The 16379-nt window shown below is 48.0% G+C and overlaps 1 protein-coding gene across 3 annotated transcripts in view; it reads right to left on the bottom strand.

Moving 5' to 3' along the window:
* Positions 1 to 16379, bottom strand: part of EFL1 (elongation factor like GTPase 1) — a 144030-nt gene that overhangs the window by 32378 nt on the left and 95273 nt on the right. For all 3 annotated transcript variants that reach the window (XM_002721464.6, XM_089309515.1, XM_089309516.1), the window contains one exon: positions 3202 to 3333. In XM_002721464.6, the coding sequence (XP_002721510.3) occupies positions 3202 to 3333 (132 nt within the window). The remainder of the gene's footprint in view (positions 1 to 3201; positions 3334 to 16379) is intronic.

Below are 16379 nucleotides of genomic sequence, written 5' to 3'. Positions count from 1 at the left end.
TGTGTCCTTCATAATGTATGTGAACCATTAGCACAAAAATTCATGTATCTGGGGCTGGCACTGTAGTGCAGTGGGTAAACCCACAGCTTGTGACACCACCTCCCTATCAGATTTCCAGTTCAAGATCTGGTTACCCTACTTCCAATTCAGCTTCTTGCTAGAGGAAGGTGGCCAATGTACTTGGGCCCCTGCCACCCATGTGGGAGAACAGGGCAGAACTCCTGCCTCCTAGCTTCGGCCTGGCCCAGTCCTGGCTGCTGCAGCCGTTTGCAGAGTGAACCAGTGGATGGAAGGAAGATCTCTCTCTGTTTCTTCCTCTTTGTCAATCTTTCAAATAAATATATTTATATTTATTTTTATTTTTTTGACAGGCAGAGTGGACAGTGAGAGAGAGAGACAGAGAGAAAGGTCTTCCTTTTTCCGTTGGTTCACCCCTCACTGGCTGCTGCGGCTGGCGCACTGTGCCGATCCGAAGCCAGGAGCCAGGTGCCTCCTCCTGGTCTCCCATGGGGTGCAGGGCCCAAGCACTTGGGCCATCCTCCACTGCACTCCCGGGCCACAGCAGAGAGCTGGACTGGAAGAGGGGGCAACTGGGACAGAATCCGGTGCCCCAACCGGGACTAGAACCCGGTGTGCCGGTGCTGCAGGCAAAGGATTAGCCTATTGAGCCGGCACCAGCCATCAAATATAAATATCTTTTTAAAAAACTGATGTATCTATGTAAACACAGGGTTCAAATGTTTTTTGTTTTTTTTCAAACTGGATACGATGGGTAAAGGATGAAAGGGTTCTGGAAACCAGCGACTCTGGTCTCAGGTAACCGGGTTTCCTGAAGTCCTAAAAGTGAAGAGAAACAGTTACCTCTGAGGCAGAGGTCTGAATCCCGCCAGCGGCACTTACTAACTATTGTCTTGGGCAAGTTAATTCACTTCTCTGTGCGTCAGTTCCCATCATGTGAACACAATGGCTTCCTCTGCCCGGAACAGGATGCGGCTCCCTCAGCCACGCAGCTGTTTCAACTCGGAAGCCGGAGTCTTGTGCTGCTGGCACTGGGAGGGTAGAAACTTACTCCACCAATGGGGTTTGAGAGGTCGGCCTCATGGGAGGTTCTCAAGTCACTGGGATGGCCTCAGAACGTAACTTTTGCAAAAGGGCTGCTTACACACGCAGGCCGCAGCTTCCTGCTTTCAGCTTCCTGCCTCACTGGACATTCCACTCTCACCATCCTCTACCCTCACCAAGGGGGCCCAGCGAGTTTAGACTACGAGCCCTGCACAGAGCACGAACAAGACTGACCTGAGTGACTCCACGCTGAAATCTGGAGAAGCCAAATGCCATCAGTGAAGGACTTACCAATCGCACATGCACAGAATCAGGGCTCAGTGCCTAAGAGAGATCTCAAACGCAGACAGACTCATGGACTTAAGGACAGGGAGACAACTCTACCCGAACACGGCCTATAAAGGCGGAGAAGGACTCTGGCACAGTGCACCAGCACCACTGGCCGCAGGGCAGCAGGTGTCCACCTGTGCCAACTGGCAGCAGCCACGCAGCACTCTGCCTCAGTGACTGTGAGCAAGGTGGTCGGGGGGACTGCGACCGACAAACCTGACGGCCGCCTGCCCAGCGAAGGGAGCTTCCCACGCAGTGGACTCTGCGCTCCCCGCCCGACGTGAGTGAAGTGCAGTACTGACTAACTTCACACGTTCGCTAGGATCGATTTTTGTATGTGTGCTCGACAAGTAAACCTGACAGCGTAGAAGACACCAATGTGTGCGCCACTCCCTAGGGAGAGATTCAACGGATTCAACGGATAATCAATGTTTAATCCCTAGCATGAAGGGACAATGATGACCAGACAACGCCTCTGAGACAGCTGTGAGTTCTCTGTATTGGTTCTGGGTAAACCCTGTGGGTGTGGAACAGAGGGTGCCCACCATGACACTTTCACCCTGGCTTGGAGAAACGTGAGATAGAAAAACGGGAGAACAAACACTCAGGATCTGCTTCCTTCCGAGAGGACAGAATGTTGTCCTTAGGACCAATCAACCTCATCCGTCATGAGGAAGAGGCCTGGGGACACGTGTCCTGCTCAGGAGTAACGATGGATCTGTCCAGGATGAGAGGACACATGCATGTGCACCAGAAACTCAGGGCTGCCCAACTCAAAGGCACAGCTAAGATGGAGCTTCCTTGTGCCTGTGTGGATGCAGCTGAGTGGCAGAACAGGAGAAGGGTCAGCATCCGGGCAAGCACACAGGGAGGAAGCGGGCTTCACACAGAACAGGGCGAGCCCTTGCGGCAGGCAGGGTGCCGCGTCAGCCCACGGGGAGGGCTCAGGAAGCAACGCCGTCTCGGAGGCCCAAGGCAGATGGATGTCCACGAGGACTGGCCCACGAGCCAGAGGAGCGGTCCTCCAAGTATCTGCTCCAGGGTTCTAGGGAGCCACAAATGCTAAGGACGTGTCTTAGGACCTGAGGGAGGGTGAGTCTTAGAAGGCCTCAACCTGGGGAGCGGTGGGATGCGCAGTGCAGGAGAGAGAAGCCGCTGTGTGTCTCCTTACAGAGAACCAGCGCTTTATGCCTTTGCTTGTCGGCTTCCTTAAAGCACAGTCTGACGGCTCCTCAGTGCCCAACACTAAGCACGGAACAGTGAGGTCACAGAGGAAAAGGGGTTAGGGAAAGCCACAGGAAGCCAAACAGAAGCAGTAATAAGGACTGGCCGGGAAAAGGGCATTCGCCGAAGACTAGGGATTTGTTAGTTTCTGATCGGGACTATGGGGATGCCTCGGCAGCCAGTGGGAAGGGGGCAGGAAGCAGTTTCTAAACAGAAAGGAAACACCCAAAGACCAGAGAACGCAGCACAACCGATGGAAGAGGCCAGTGACGGATTCTCAAGCAAGCAGCTGGGTAAGATTCCAGCTAAGACGCTCTCACGTTAAACGTAAGCTCTGCTGAGCCACCCTCCTGTGCCATGGTCACAGGGCTGCGGAGACGCAGAGATAACCCCGTCTCTACCACTGACAAGAACACGGTGTCCCGGGATGGCATAGCACCTGACCCTGCCCTGTTCCCAAGATATGGGTTAGATATCCTTTGGAGAGTTGCCGAAACAGATCACGAGGAACCAAATATCACATGCATAGACTTAGAAAGAAAGTAGGATGGAAGTTACACGCTCTTAAACACAGGATCATCTTACTTGGGTGTTTCGGCTCCACGGCAACTCTCACGATAGGCGTGGCTTCGAAGTTGAGGGGGATGAAGGGTGGGCAGGAAGGCAGGCTGCACAGCGTTGCGGACTTCAGCACAAAGTCTTGGAGGCCTCCTATCCCTGCAGGGAGAAGACACATAGGGGTCATTATAGGACGACAGCTTCTGAATTTACGGGGAAAACCAACAGAATCAACACAGTGTGCATGTCACAGACACTTCCAAAACGTCGCAAGGAATGGGGTGGAGAAAAAGACAAAATGCTGTGTCTTTTGTAGTCCTGGAGGGTACTTAGAACATTTTGTGGAAAATGTGCATTGAGAAAAATCTATGCATGAGTTCCAAAAATTTTTTTCACACAAATAAACTTAATTTTTAATATCATTTTCCTCTGAAGTTTTTGAAGTTATTTTGTTTGCAGCTGACAAAAAATGCAAAATTTTTTCCAGTTTTTGTTTTCCAGATACACAAGTCCTAGTACATCACATTGGGCGAATATTTACCGAATTCGACCACAGAAAAGACCATTTCTGGATACTTCTGTCTGAAAACTGAATATTTCTAATTTTAACTCTGATTTTTTTTTGGGGGGGGACAGGCAGAGTTAGACATTGAGAGAGAGAGACAGAGAGAAAGGTTTTCCTTCCGTTGGTTCACCCCCCAAATGGCTGTTACGGCCAGCGCTGTGCCAATCCAAAGCCAGGAGCCAAGTGCTTCCTCCTGGTCTCCCATGGGGTGCAGGGCCCAAGCACTTGGGCCATCCTCCACTGCACTCCCGGGCCACAGCAGAGAGCTGGACTGGAAGAGGAGCAATCGGCACAGAACAGGCACCCCAACCGGGACTAGAACCCGGGGTGCCAGCGCTGCAGGCGGAGGATTAGCCTAGTGAGCCGCGGCGCCAGCCTAACTCTGATTTTTTAAAAATATCATTTCATGGACGTGAGTCTCTCACGGAAACAGTCTTCTGCCAGCTCCACTGCACAAGGGAAAAGGGAATTCAGACTCAGACTATGTGAAGGTCATGACCCCAGGGGCCCTTATGCCACCCTGATTTCAGAGGAGGATCCTAGCCACTACCACTCTCAAGTTCAGGCTCCTGACTGATGGATGCAGAGAGAACGTTCTAGAGGAGAGATGCGGGACACATGGAATCACACCCAGAGTGTGAGAAGACAACATTTTGGAACAAACTAAGAAACACGCACAAGGGCCACTTCTGTGCTTCTGGGTCAGCGTGAGGATGAAACTACGAGGGGGAGGTGGCTTCAGGGAAGGGTGACAACTATTCGGTCAGCATCTACGTTTGCATCTGAGCTTAGAGACACGGAAGAGAAGAAACAAAGGGAACAGCTCTCCTGCCCCCAGGGGATAGAACAGGCAAAGGTGCGGGGAGGCCGTGAGAGGCTTCCTGCTGTCAGACCACGCAGTGTGGAAGGCTGCAGAGTTCACTGCTCACCACCTGGTGGTAGAGCCTCACCCTGTCTTGCCCCACTCAGGTCAGCCTCCAAGGGTCAGGGGAAATGTGCTTCTCCACTCTCACCAACCAGCACCTGGCTTTTGCCAGCCTCTGTCAGATCCCTGAACCCTGTCCTGCCTCACCCTTGAACACCATCAGTCCTGTCTCTGTTCAGCTCAGGACAGGATTTCAAAAGCTTCCACGGCCAACTGAGCGTGCTCTCTTCAGACTCCGGTTTCCATTGAGTTAAGCGTCCCCCAGGCTTCCAGTGGACTACTTTGGTCAACGTCTAAACTGCCCGCTACTGCACCTTGTGGCCCAGCACACAGAGGTCTTTGCCTGGCCATGGCTTCTTGTTTGCATCTCCCACTGGAACCATGATGTCACAGATCTGGGTCTATGTCTTTCAGAAATAACATCTCCTGGGAGGCCTGGTGTTCAGGGAGATCCACAGTAAATACTCCCTCAGGAAACTCATCCACTGTCTTCTGACCTCTCACCAGCGTGCACTTCCTTCTTGCACATGCACAGCGCGTGGTTTCAATGCAAAGACCAATGCTGCTCTTCCCCTCGCGTCACCAGGGACACAGGATGCAGAGGGCCGGAGTATTCTAAAGACTGTCGCTTGGAATTTCTGGTTTCCATTTTGCGGCTCCAATAACCGAATCTACTCTTGCTATTTAGATATGCCCAAGTCTGTTAACTTGGTTATGACTGCCCCCAAAACAGAAAAGAAGGAGCTCAATACTACAACCTTCCGAGTTAAGATTCAAAACTCATGGGAAAAGCTCTGTTACCAAGTGAGTAAAAATTCTACCACCTGCTCTATATGCCACTGTTTTGTATTTATTTTTTTTTTAATTTAATGTTAAAATCTAGGAAAAAGACTACCAAGGGATCTAGGCACGTCAAATTAAAATGATTTAAAAATCACTTTGTGAATTTCTAGATATATTATGAGATAATTATTAAGTGCACAATTTGATATTCATTCAAAACACAGCTTGAAACATACATGTTGGTTTTATTTTTTTTAATTTTGACAGGCAGAGTGGACAGTGAGAGTGAGAGAGAAAGAGAGAGAGAGAAAGAGAAAGAGAGAGAGAAAGGTCTTCCTTTTGCTGTTGGTTCACCCTCCAATGGCCGCCGCGGCCGGCACATCGCGCTTATCCGAAGCCAGGAGCCAGGTGCTTCTCCTGGTCTCCCATGGGGTGCAGGGCCCAAGCACTTGGGCCATCCTCCACTGCACTCCCTGGCCACAGCAGAGAGCTGGCCTGGAAGAGGGGTAACCGGGACAGAATCCGGCACGCCGACCGGGACTAGAACCTGGTGTGCTGACGCCGCAAGGTGGAGGATTAGCCTAGTGAGCCACGGCGCCAGCCCCATGTTGTTTTAAAAATAATGCCATCAAGTACAATTCTGAAAAAAGAATTGCAAACCCATAACCGAGCCATTCTATTGTTGTCACTATTTTTATTTTTATGTATTTCCTCTCTTGTTCTCCTGTATTGGCACACATAATTGGTACTATTATAATGTCCACATAATTATATTTCCTTCTTTTTCTGCTTAAGTCATGTGATATTCAGTTCCATTGCTTTAGTCAAAATGGTAACAATTAAGGAGGAATAATTCTTTCACAGAGTACATTTTCTAAAGTGTTTTCCAACTGGGATTGGGAGAGAAGGGGCATATTCTCTCTGGGGAATCATTTCAGAATTTCTGGGATAGGAGGAGCAATAGCTCAAGGGGGGGAATCCAAAATGAGTATGGTGCTGACTTGTTTCTCGTCATTATATTTAATTTATTTTCAGTTTCAAGGGTTAGAGGGTGGAATTTTTTTTAATGTTTATCAAAAAGGGCATATGATTCTGAGAGACAGAAAAAGAGAACAGGCTGAGGAATATGGAGTAAAAGCAATTTGCTAGACACCAAGAATTCCAGTTTATTTTTTCATAAACACTAGGAAGGAACTGTCCTTTCGGATCCAAGTAAACCTGGATCAGTTAGCTTGCACACTGTCTCACAGGCTGGGGTGACAGAGGACATCCAAGTGCTCGCCACTGCTGAGCCCTTCCCCTGGGCACAGGGGCCCTTGCCGGGCTGGGTACCATCCCCTTCACATTCTTCTCAATCAAAAAAACCCAGGATTTTGTAACACTGTCAGGCCCCAATTTTTTCCAGTCTGTCCCAAAGTCTGTCCTTTAAAAAGAACCCCACAGATGAACAATATTGACGGGAGCGTCTTGTATGGCAGGAGGTGGAAGTGTTGCTTGGGGCATGACACGATGGATGGGGTTCTATGGAAGAACTTTTTTGTTAACAACATGCTGTGCACAGTTGACTCAATCTGAGATGAGAGTCTGTTGGCAGGGAGGAAGGTGGCAGAATAAACATTAACACACGATGCATTTCAGGGGAGCCTGTGAGCTGTCTGGACAGAGAGCAGCATTGCTGCGTCCAGGAAAAGCTGGATTTGGAAAGTGCTCTTTCATTGCCATATCAAAGAAAATTATTGGCATCAAACAAGGAAACTTTGTGGGGTCAGCGTTGTGGCACACCAGGTAAGCCACTGCTTGAGATGCAGGCATCTCATATTTATATTTGAGAGCTGGTTCTAGTCCTGGCTGCTCTGCTTCTGATCCAGCTTCCTGCTAATGCACTTGGGAAAGCAGTAGAAGATGGCCCAAGTGCTTGAGCCCAAGTGAGAGACTTAGATACAATTCCAAGCTCCTGGCTACAGCCTGGCCCACACCTGGCTGTTGTGGCCATCTGGGGCGTGAACCAGGGGGTGGTTTTCCTAAAGTGCAGGTCCCTGGGGGGAGCCTAGAGAATCTTCTGCTCTAGGCTCCTCTGCCTTTGATATCCAAAGACACCCATGTCCTTTGGCTCTCACTGTATGCTCTGGTTCTGTGTCCTTTCCCGAAACTCAGATCCTGCTCTCTCTGTCTCAACTAGAGTGTATCAGAGAATCCACATTTTATAATTCTTGTCATGAAGGAAGGGAAGCAGACAGGCCATCCGACTAGAATGGCCTGCTTGGCTAGTATCTCTGGAAGGTGGGTCGAGTCCTGTCCATCACACCACACGAATCCATTAAAGCAACTGCCCTTTAGCTTCTTGTGTTACTGGAAGCCCCAGGGGAAAAAAAATCTTGCTGCAATGATATCGCTGTGTCATAATTTTGTTTTTCTTCTTATAGGAACTGCTGAAGCTGAGAGCAGCTCTCAGAAGAGCTACATCATAATCAGTGGGCCCTTTTCTCTGGAGACTACAGTGAAGGGGGAAAAGGAATACATGGAGACTTGAGCTTTCTTTTCAAAAGACAGGTGTATGCTTACTGTCTTTGCTCACATCTGAGAAACAGGTAGAGGCTTGCCCCTCAGTGTCCAGAACAAGGTCAGGGAGCTGAAACTGTTTTTGCACTTTATCATGCAGAGAGAGAAACTAAAGAAGGCAGCCTTTGTGGAGACACTGCCGCACAGGAGTATGGGGACAAGGATGTGGAGGGTTAGGGTGCACGTGTCCTTAGTGACAGGTGTAGAAAAGACATTCTCATCCCATTCATTTCCACTTCTCGGGGATTGTGTAACTGCACTTTTTTTTTTTTTTTTTTTTTTTTTTGGTGGTCAGTATGTGTTTGTGTTAAGGCTGATGAGGAATCAGGGAGACTTGAGCCTGATTACAGCTGTAACCTAACGCAATGAATGGAAGTAGTGGCAATGGTTGTTAAAATTGACATACTGGTGGGGCTGGTGCTGTGGCTTACTTGGTTAATCCCCCGCCTACAGCGCAGCATCCCATATGGGCACCATGTTCTAGTCCCGGTTGCCCCTCTTCCAGTCCAGCTCTCTGCTGTGGCCCAGGAAGGCAGTGGAGGATGGCCCAAGTCCTTGGGCCCTGCACCCACATGGAAGACCAGGAGGAAGCACCTGCCTCCTGGCTTTGGATTGGTGCAGCACCGGCTGTAGCGGCCATTGAGGGGGTGAATCAATGGAAGAAAGACCTTTCTCTCTGTCTCTCTCTGCCTTTCACTGTCTAACTCTGCCTGTCAAATAAATAAATTAAAAAAAAGGTCAAAATGGCAGTTTCATTAATAGATTTGTTAATCACACTTGGAATTTCTTTCGGCGTTTGATATGAACTGCATGGTTAATTAGCTAACTACAAAGGCAGCTAGAAAAGGGGGCCTTGGCCCCAAGCTCCTTTTAACAACTTTTGTGAAGCACAAAGTCATGTTCATGATCAGCCCCATGTATGAGCTCTGTATCCTACCCACTGCCCTACATTTGTATTTCATATAGCAACACCTGGTTGGAAGCGCTGCTCTTGTCAGATGTGCTTCATTCCAACTGAAATGGGGCGATTTTTAAAAATTTTAAGAGAGATTGATTGGTTTACTTGAAAGATAGGTTACAGTGAGAAACAGAGAGGGATCTTCCATCTGCTGGTTCGCTCGCCAAATGACCGCAATGGCCGAGGCTGGGCCGGGTGGAAGCCGGGAGTCTAGAACTCCATCCAGGTCTCCCATGTTGGTGGCAGCAGCCCAAGTATTTATTTGGGCCATCCTCCACTGCTTTCCCAGGTGTACTACCAGGGAGCCAGATGGAAGTGAGGCGACTGTGGATGCCAGTGTCACAGGCCACAATGCTGGCCCCTAAAAATGACCTTTTTAAAATATGGGAAACATATATAAGATTCAGCATGTTAGAACATAAAATACTTAGCATCATTGAAACCAATGCTGGAAAATTGTTAAGACAAACTGGAGACATGGCTTTATACACCAGGAAATCATTACTGGGTTCCTTAGACCTTAAATATCTCCAATTACGTAGAGAAAACAGAGTCACTTCTAGATGTAATAATATTAGCACACATATACAGAAATGCCCAGAGAAACAGAAAACCAAGGAAACTCTGAACAAGTGGAGGCAGCTAGAGAAAGGGCCTTGGCCCTGAGCTCCTTCTGTTAGCCGTGCACCTGGTGAAAGACAAATACCAAGGTCCAACTCCAACTCCCTCCTTGAGGGAGAGGCCAACTTCAGGGGAAAAGGTGGACCGGAAGTGCGGGCGGTGGTCTGGAACGGACACTGCGGGGCCAGTGAAGGGCGACGGTGGCAAGGCAGAAGGGCCTGTTCAAGACACAGCACTGAAACCAGCAGTGAGCGAAGAGGATGAGGTAACGTACCTGCACTGCTACTAAACACCATCTAGAAAAATAACTTCCGTGCAGATCAGAGGCCTAGATGTGAACATGCAAATGGAAGGCACAGGACTCCCAGGCTCCTGGGTCTCACTATCCTACGCTAATTCCCAAACAAGGCACCACAAACAAAGTGGAAAGCGCCACATAAACGCCTGCCTTGTCTACGAGAGAGCTGTAAGGACATACAAAGAACCAGTAAAACTCCATGGGGAGACCGGCGCCGTGGCTCACTAGGCTAATCCTCCACCTTGCGGCGCTGGCACACGGGTTCTAGTCCCGGTTGGGGCGCCGGATTCTGTCTCAGTTGCCCCTCTTCCAGTCCAGCTCTCTGCTGTGGCCCGGGAGTGCAGTGGAGGATGGCCCAAATGCTTGGGCCCTACACCCGCATGGGAGACCAGGAGAAGCACCTGGCTCCTGGCTTCGGATCAGCGCGGTGTGCCAGCCACAGTGCGCCGGCCGCAGCGGCCATTGGAGGGTGAACCAACGGCAAAGGAAGACCTTTCTTTCTGTCTCTCTCTCACTGTCCACTCTGCCTGTCAAAAAAAAAAAAAAAAAAAAAAAAAAAAAAATCCATGGGGAAAGGCAAACAAACCAACAGGAGTGCAGGTAAGGAACAGAAGCAGTTTCCAGAAGACCATTAAAAAAAAAAAAAAAAAAAAAAAACAAACAAAAAAAAAAAAAACAGAGGTCCCAGACAGTCAAAAAATACACAAAATCTCAAGAATCTCAAGTTCATTAACAATAAGGTAAAAGCAAATTAAAACAAGATACTACTTCATATAATCACAATTGCTGTGAGTGAAGAAAACACCAGCACCAAACCTGTGCAGAGAAAGCAGGTTAGATGGGAGCAGGGGTTACAGCTGTGTGACAGGAAACTTCCGCACTGCTCAGCGAGGAAGGCCCCACTGTGCTGCTCACCTGTCCCATGTCTTATTTCTCAGAGCAGTGCTTAAATAGGACAGCAGGGTATCAGCAGTGCACCCTAAATAACAGCATAGCTCCTCATTTGGTGACTCAGCAACTGGTGGAGCCTACTAGTGATACTTGGAGGGCAGAGGCCAGTACCTGGTGATGTGGGAAATGTCCCAGAGGAGGAATTACCTCCTGTACACAGCTTCTGAATACTCTGCTGGACAAATATATTGAGAACAACCTGAGTTTAAATCTGATTGCACTTCAATAGCAAAGTTCTGTTTGCAATTTAATATACACCGAAGGGGGCGGATGCTTAGCCCACCAGTTAAGATAGCCTCAACATACTAAGGAGTATCAGTTCAAGTCCCAGCTTCACTCCCTGTTCTAGCCTCCTGCTAACGTGCACCCTGGGGGCTCAAGTTGTTGGGTCTCTGCCACCCACGGGGGTGACCCAGATTGAATTCCAGGCTCCCAGCTTGGACCTGGCTCAGGAAAAAACTAGTGCACGGGAGATTACTATCTACCTTTCTCTCTGTCTTCCAAATAAAATGAATAAAAACTTAAAACTAAATAAACACACACATACACTGAATTTTCAGGAATGGAATTGTGGTAACTCAAAGGAAGAATAAATCTGTTTTGAAAATGAGCTGCTTACCACGTTATCAAGAGTCACGCACTGCATCTGAGGAACCCACACCATGCCTCTGTATCAGACTGCGTTCACGACTGTCTCAAACGTGGTGGCTGCCAACAACGGCTTAACCACGCCTGCTGGTGGAGTCCCACCGCAACGCTCACATGCTGACGCAGCTTAGCTACTGGAAACGACTTCTTTATTCTTCACAATATAGAAAGTACTACACCGATGCACTTGAAGTTACAGACAGGAAGAGAACTCTCTCTTCATCATTTCTGGGTGGTGCAGTGGAAGTCTGTCAGAATATTCCTAACAGAAAGATGATCTGGGTCCGACAGGCTGCAGAATCACTGTCCTAGGGACCTCACCAGTGAGCACAAGGAAGTGTGTTCTGTGACACTGTGATGGCACAAAACTGGAAGCAACAAACACCCACCAGCAGAAGACTGGATAAATCCATTATGATAAACTTTATCATAAAAAGAGCACGCTATGCAAGGTACTTACTATTATGCGCGGTTTAAAAATTACACACACACACACACACACACACACACACTGCTTACATATACCAAGGTTGCAAATAAAAGCACTGGAGGAGGAAAACAAAACAACTGATTACTCCTGGAGAAGGCGGGAGTTAAGGGAGAGAACCAGTATAAAAGGGCTTACATTAGATTCGCAGTTGATACAGCTATGGAAAAGCATTAAAATGAGAGCAAAACTGATGGTGGGTGCGTGGTGTTGATCATATTAATGATTGAAACATTTCAAAACTTTACAAAGCTAATGATTACTGCATAACAGGATCACAACTTTTACCTTTTTATTTCTGTAATTTGCAAATAACTAGCTTGTACTGAGTTCATGTTTAAAGTTTACCTTTTACCAGGTACTTTAAAATGGCAGCTTTCAGGACATGCCTAAATATTTAATTAAAATATCTACACATGCATAGAAAAAAGGAACGAGGGTAAGTTCCAAAATGTTAACGGTGGCTATCTCTGGAGGAGGGGATTAAGACGACTGTCATTTGATTTTGCTTTTCTATATTTAAACAAACGGTTTCAGCAAATGGACCATTTTTATAAAGACTTAAAAAAAAAAAGAAAGCAGGAGTAGGTAGAACAGCCGTTGTGTTCTGTGCCCCGAATGCTCACGTGCTGGAGTCACCACAGGGCGACAGCCTGGGCCTGGGCTGCAGGCAGGGATCCCGTTTGCATTCAGCACCTTAGGGCCTGGGAAACGAAACCGCGCTCCCCTCTGCATCTCCGGGCTCGGATCTGCTGGTGCCTGGGTGAGCACAGAGGGAGTCTTGGATTTCCTACAGACAGGGAGCTGGGGCATTTCTTGAGGTTAACCAAGGCCCTGAGAGAAAGGAGTCTGGTGGCCTGAGGCTGGAGGCCGGGTTTCATCCTGTTCCCCCAGGCAGACCCTATCTGGCCCGATCCACTCGTGGGCCTCCCTGGCAGCAGGGAGACCTGCGTCACCTGACGCCAGCCCCCTGTCCTTTCCCACTGCAACGACTGCGTTTCCAAGGGCTCCGCCTTTGGAGGGTCCTGGAGACTCTTAACCGTGGCTGTTTAGGGGCAAGCCCCAAGCAGCTGTTGGGGGGTTGCACATAATCTCTGTGCTCTGCAGACTTATTAAGTAGCTGTTGGTCACTGAGTGTCTACACATCTGTGTCGCGCGTGCCACTGGAGACACAGCAATGACAGCCAGCCACAGTGGATTTCCCTGCACTTCGTTTTTGAAGTGCTGCTAGAGTGTTTGAGAGACTTGGTCACACTACTGCTGCTTACTTATTCCAGTCCTAGTGTCTGCATGCTGATGTGCCGCAGCTTCCATGCACAGAGCCGACATCAAAACCTGCTAAAGAAATGTAATTCCTGAGGGCGAAAAGTAACTGCATGAGGACGCTAAGTTTTAAGCAAACGTGGCCATTTCAAGTCAGTATCTTATCCAATACACACATTACTTCCCTGTGAGAAAAAGCAACTTTCCCAGCAGTTCTGTTCAAGTGACTTTCACATTTCTCACTTAACAGATCCATGAGAAAAGAATGAGAACTTCAGGTGAATTTTCTACACTAAAATCACTTCAAACACTAATGAGATTTTATGTACAGTAGTTATGGGTTTTAATTTTATAATGATCATCCAATGTCTAATAGAAGACTGGCTACACGTGATACACCTGTCAAAATACTACATAGGTACTAATAAACTGAATTTTCATGACTACTCAGAAGTAGAATATAAAATTCTATATAAGTAGAATTACACAAGTAAAATAGAAGACAACTAAGTAAGTACTGTAGTAGCACTACTCTTAAGATTCTGAGTGATTACTTTTTAATTAAAGATTTATTTATCTGGGGACGGCGCCGTGGCTCACTAGGCTAATCCTCTGCCTTCTGGTGCCAGCACACCAGGTTCTAGTCGGGGCGCCAGGATTCTGTCCCGGTTGCCCTTCTTCCAGGCCAGCTCTCTGCTATGGCCCGGGAGTGCAGTGGAGGATGGCCCAAGTCCTTGGGCCCTGCACCCGCATGGGAGACCAAGAAAAGCACCTGGCTGCTGGCTTCAGAGCAGTACGGCGCGCCGGCCACGGCGGCCATTGGAGGGTGAACCAACGGCAAAGGAAGACCTTTCTCTCTCTCTCTCACTATCCACTCTGCTTGAGAAAGAAAGAAAGAAAGAAAGAAAGAAAGAAAGAAAGAAAGAAAGGAAGGAAGGAAGGAAGGAAGGAAGGAAGGAAGGAAGGAAGGAAGGAAGGAAGGAAGGAAGGAAGGAAGGAAGGAAGGAAGGAAGGAAGGAAGGAAGGAAGGAAGGAAGGAAGGAAGGAAGGAAGGAAGGAAGGAAGGAAGAAAGAAAGGAAGAAAGAAAGGAAGAAAGAAAGGAAGAAAGAAAGGAAGAAAGAAAGAAAGAAAGAAAGAAAGAAAGAAAGAAGAGAAAAGAAGAGAAAAGAAGAGAAAAGAAGAGAAGAGAAGAGAAGAGAAGAGAAAAGAAGAGAAAAGAAGAGAAAAGAAGAGAAAAGAAGAGAAGAGAAGAGAAAAGAAAAGAAAAGAAAAGAAAAGAAAAGAAAAGAAAAGAAAAGAAAAGAAAAGAAAAGAAAAGAAAAGAAAAGAAAAAGATCATGGAAGAATAACACAGGGCCCTTCAGTGACTTTGGCACAAGCAAAGAATTCTCAAACGGGACACAGAAAGCACTAATCACAAAAGAAAATATTGGGCTGTATTAAAATTAAGGACTTTGGTTTATTAAAAGACATCATGAGACAGCACAGAGTGAGAAAAAATATGGATGCAATATACACACCAAACCAGGGAGTCTGATAAGAATATGTACAGAACGTCTACAGATCAAAACGAAAAAGGCAGGAAAAGAAGTGTGTAAAGACCAAGTAGGCATTTCACAAATGGGTAAAAATCAAGAGTCATTGGGGTCACTACTGCTGCCTCCTAGGGAGCGCATTAGTAGGAAACGAGAATGAGGAGTCAGAGCTGGGAACTGAACCCAGGTGCTTCCAAGTGGGACACAGACATCCTAACTGGCGGCTGACCTGCCAGGCCGAGTGCCATCCTTGGAAATTACTTACATACTCAGCAACTAAAGAGCAGACAAATATACCAGGGTAGTCACACAACACAGCAATGAGAACGGACACATCAAGCCACGTGCAGTGACGTGGACGAACCTCACAACAGAAAGCTGGATGGGAGAAGGCCAGCAGGAGTCCACCTGCATGATTGAAGTTGTACAGAGCAGAAAAACAGGTACACTTCAGTCTGACGTGTTAGAAGCCAGGAGAGCAGCCAGCCGTAGGGGTGGAGGTACACACAGCAACAATTAGAAACGAGCTTGGCTCCTGGGGTGCCGGTAAGGCCCTGCCTCTGGATCTGGCTGCCAGTTACACTGGCTTACGCTCGGTTGATGGAAATTCATCAAGCTGCACTGAAGATCTGCATACTCTTCTCTGCACACAGTATGTAACACAGTTTACTTAAAAACGTTATTTGACACAAATCACATGGCTATTTTAAGTGCCTCTGGGTCTTTCAGAGATGATAACTACAACTAATAAAGACAAACCATTTCGGAACCTTTAAAGAATTGGCACCAACGTTAAGAGCACGTGGCTTGTCTCCTCCCGTCTTTCTCCTCCACATCCTGCAGTGACGGATAAAATATGTCTTCCATTGCAAAGTCCTCATGCTGACCCTCCGTAGCATGTCTGTTCCCGTCCAGCTCACTTCCTTGTTGAAGGAAGTGAGCTTCCTCCTGGCCCTGTACGTCTGCCTGCCCTCTGGTCCCAGACACTCCTTGGTTCACAGAGTTTGACCTTTATAAATCCCCACCAGAAGGCAAGCAAAGACGGTTTAGAGAACTTTTTGGTTTCAGCCTCTGACTTTTCGGGAAAATAAAACAATTCCCAGCAAAGATCACATGCTTCTCCACTACTACCTTTATATACTTCTATATGTATATGTAAAAGTCCAATACTTCACAAAATCCAAGGATTTCCAAGTGTCTCCTTCCGCTCTCACTCTCTGCTACCGCCAAGTCTAACCACTCTGTAACTACCGCACACTGTTTTCAGCAGGCTTCCCAGCCCATGCTTACGCGTGCAGCTACGTTAACGATGATCCTCAAACCCCACTGGCTCGATGTTCCCAGCAGGGCTTTATCTGGAATGTGTCCAATCAATGCATCTGGAAATCCTAGAGGTGTTCCTCACGGGCCCATGAGCAGACACGAGCCCCAGACACCCGGACACCTGTGTGGTGAGGTTGCCGAAGTTCTGCGGGGACCTCTGGAGCGGTGGAAGTACTTCTTCCCTACTCCTCCTCTCTCAGCAGGTGTGAAGGCACTGCTGTGACCAACGTCTCACCAAGGTCAGCGCTTCCAGGTTTCACTCTGGCTTCCAAAGGCCTCAGTCCGGGG

The sequence above is a fragment of the Oryctolagus cuniculus genome, chromosome 12 (genome assembly GCF_051225735.1).
Source record: "Oryctolagus cuniculus isolate XC-2025 breed Fujian yellow rabbit chromosome 12, ASM5122573v1, whole genome shotgun sequence".
In the NCBI taxonomy this organism is placed as follows: Eukaryota; Metazoa; Chordata; class Mammalia; order Lagomorpha; family Leporidae; genus Oryctolagus; species Oryctolagus cuniculus.
This window is presented reverse-complemented; position numbering and strand designations above follow the sequence as displayed.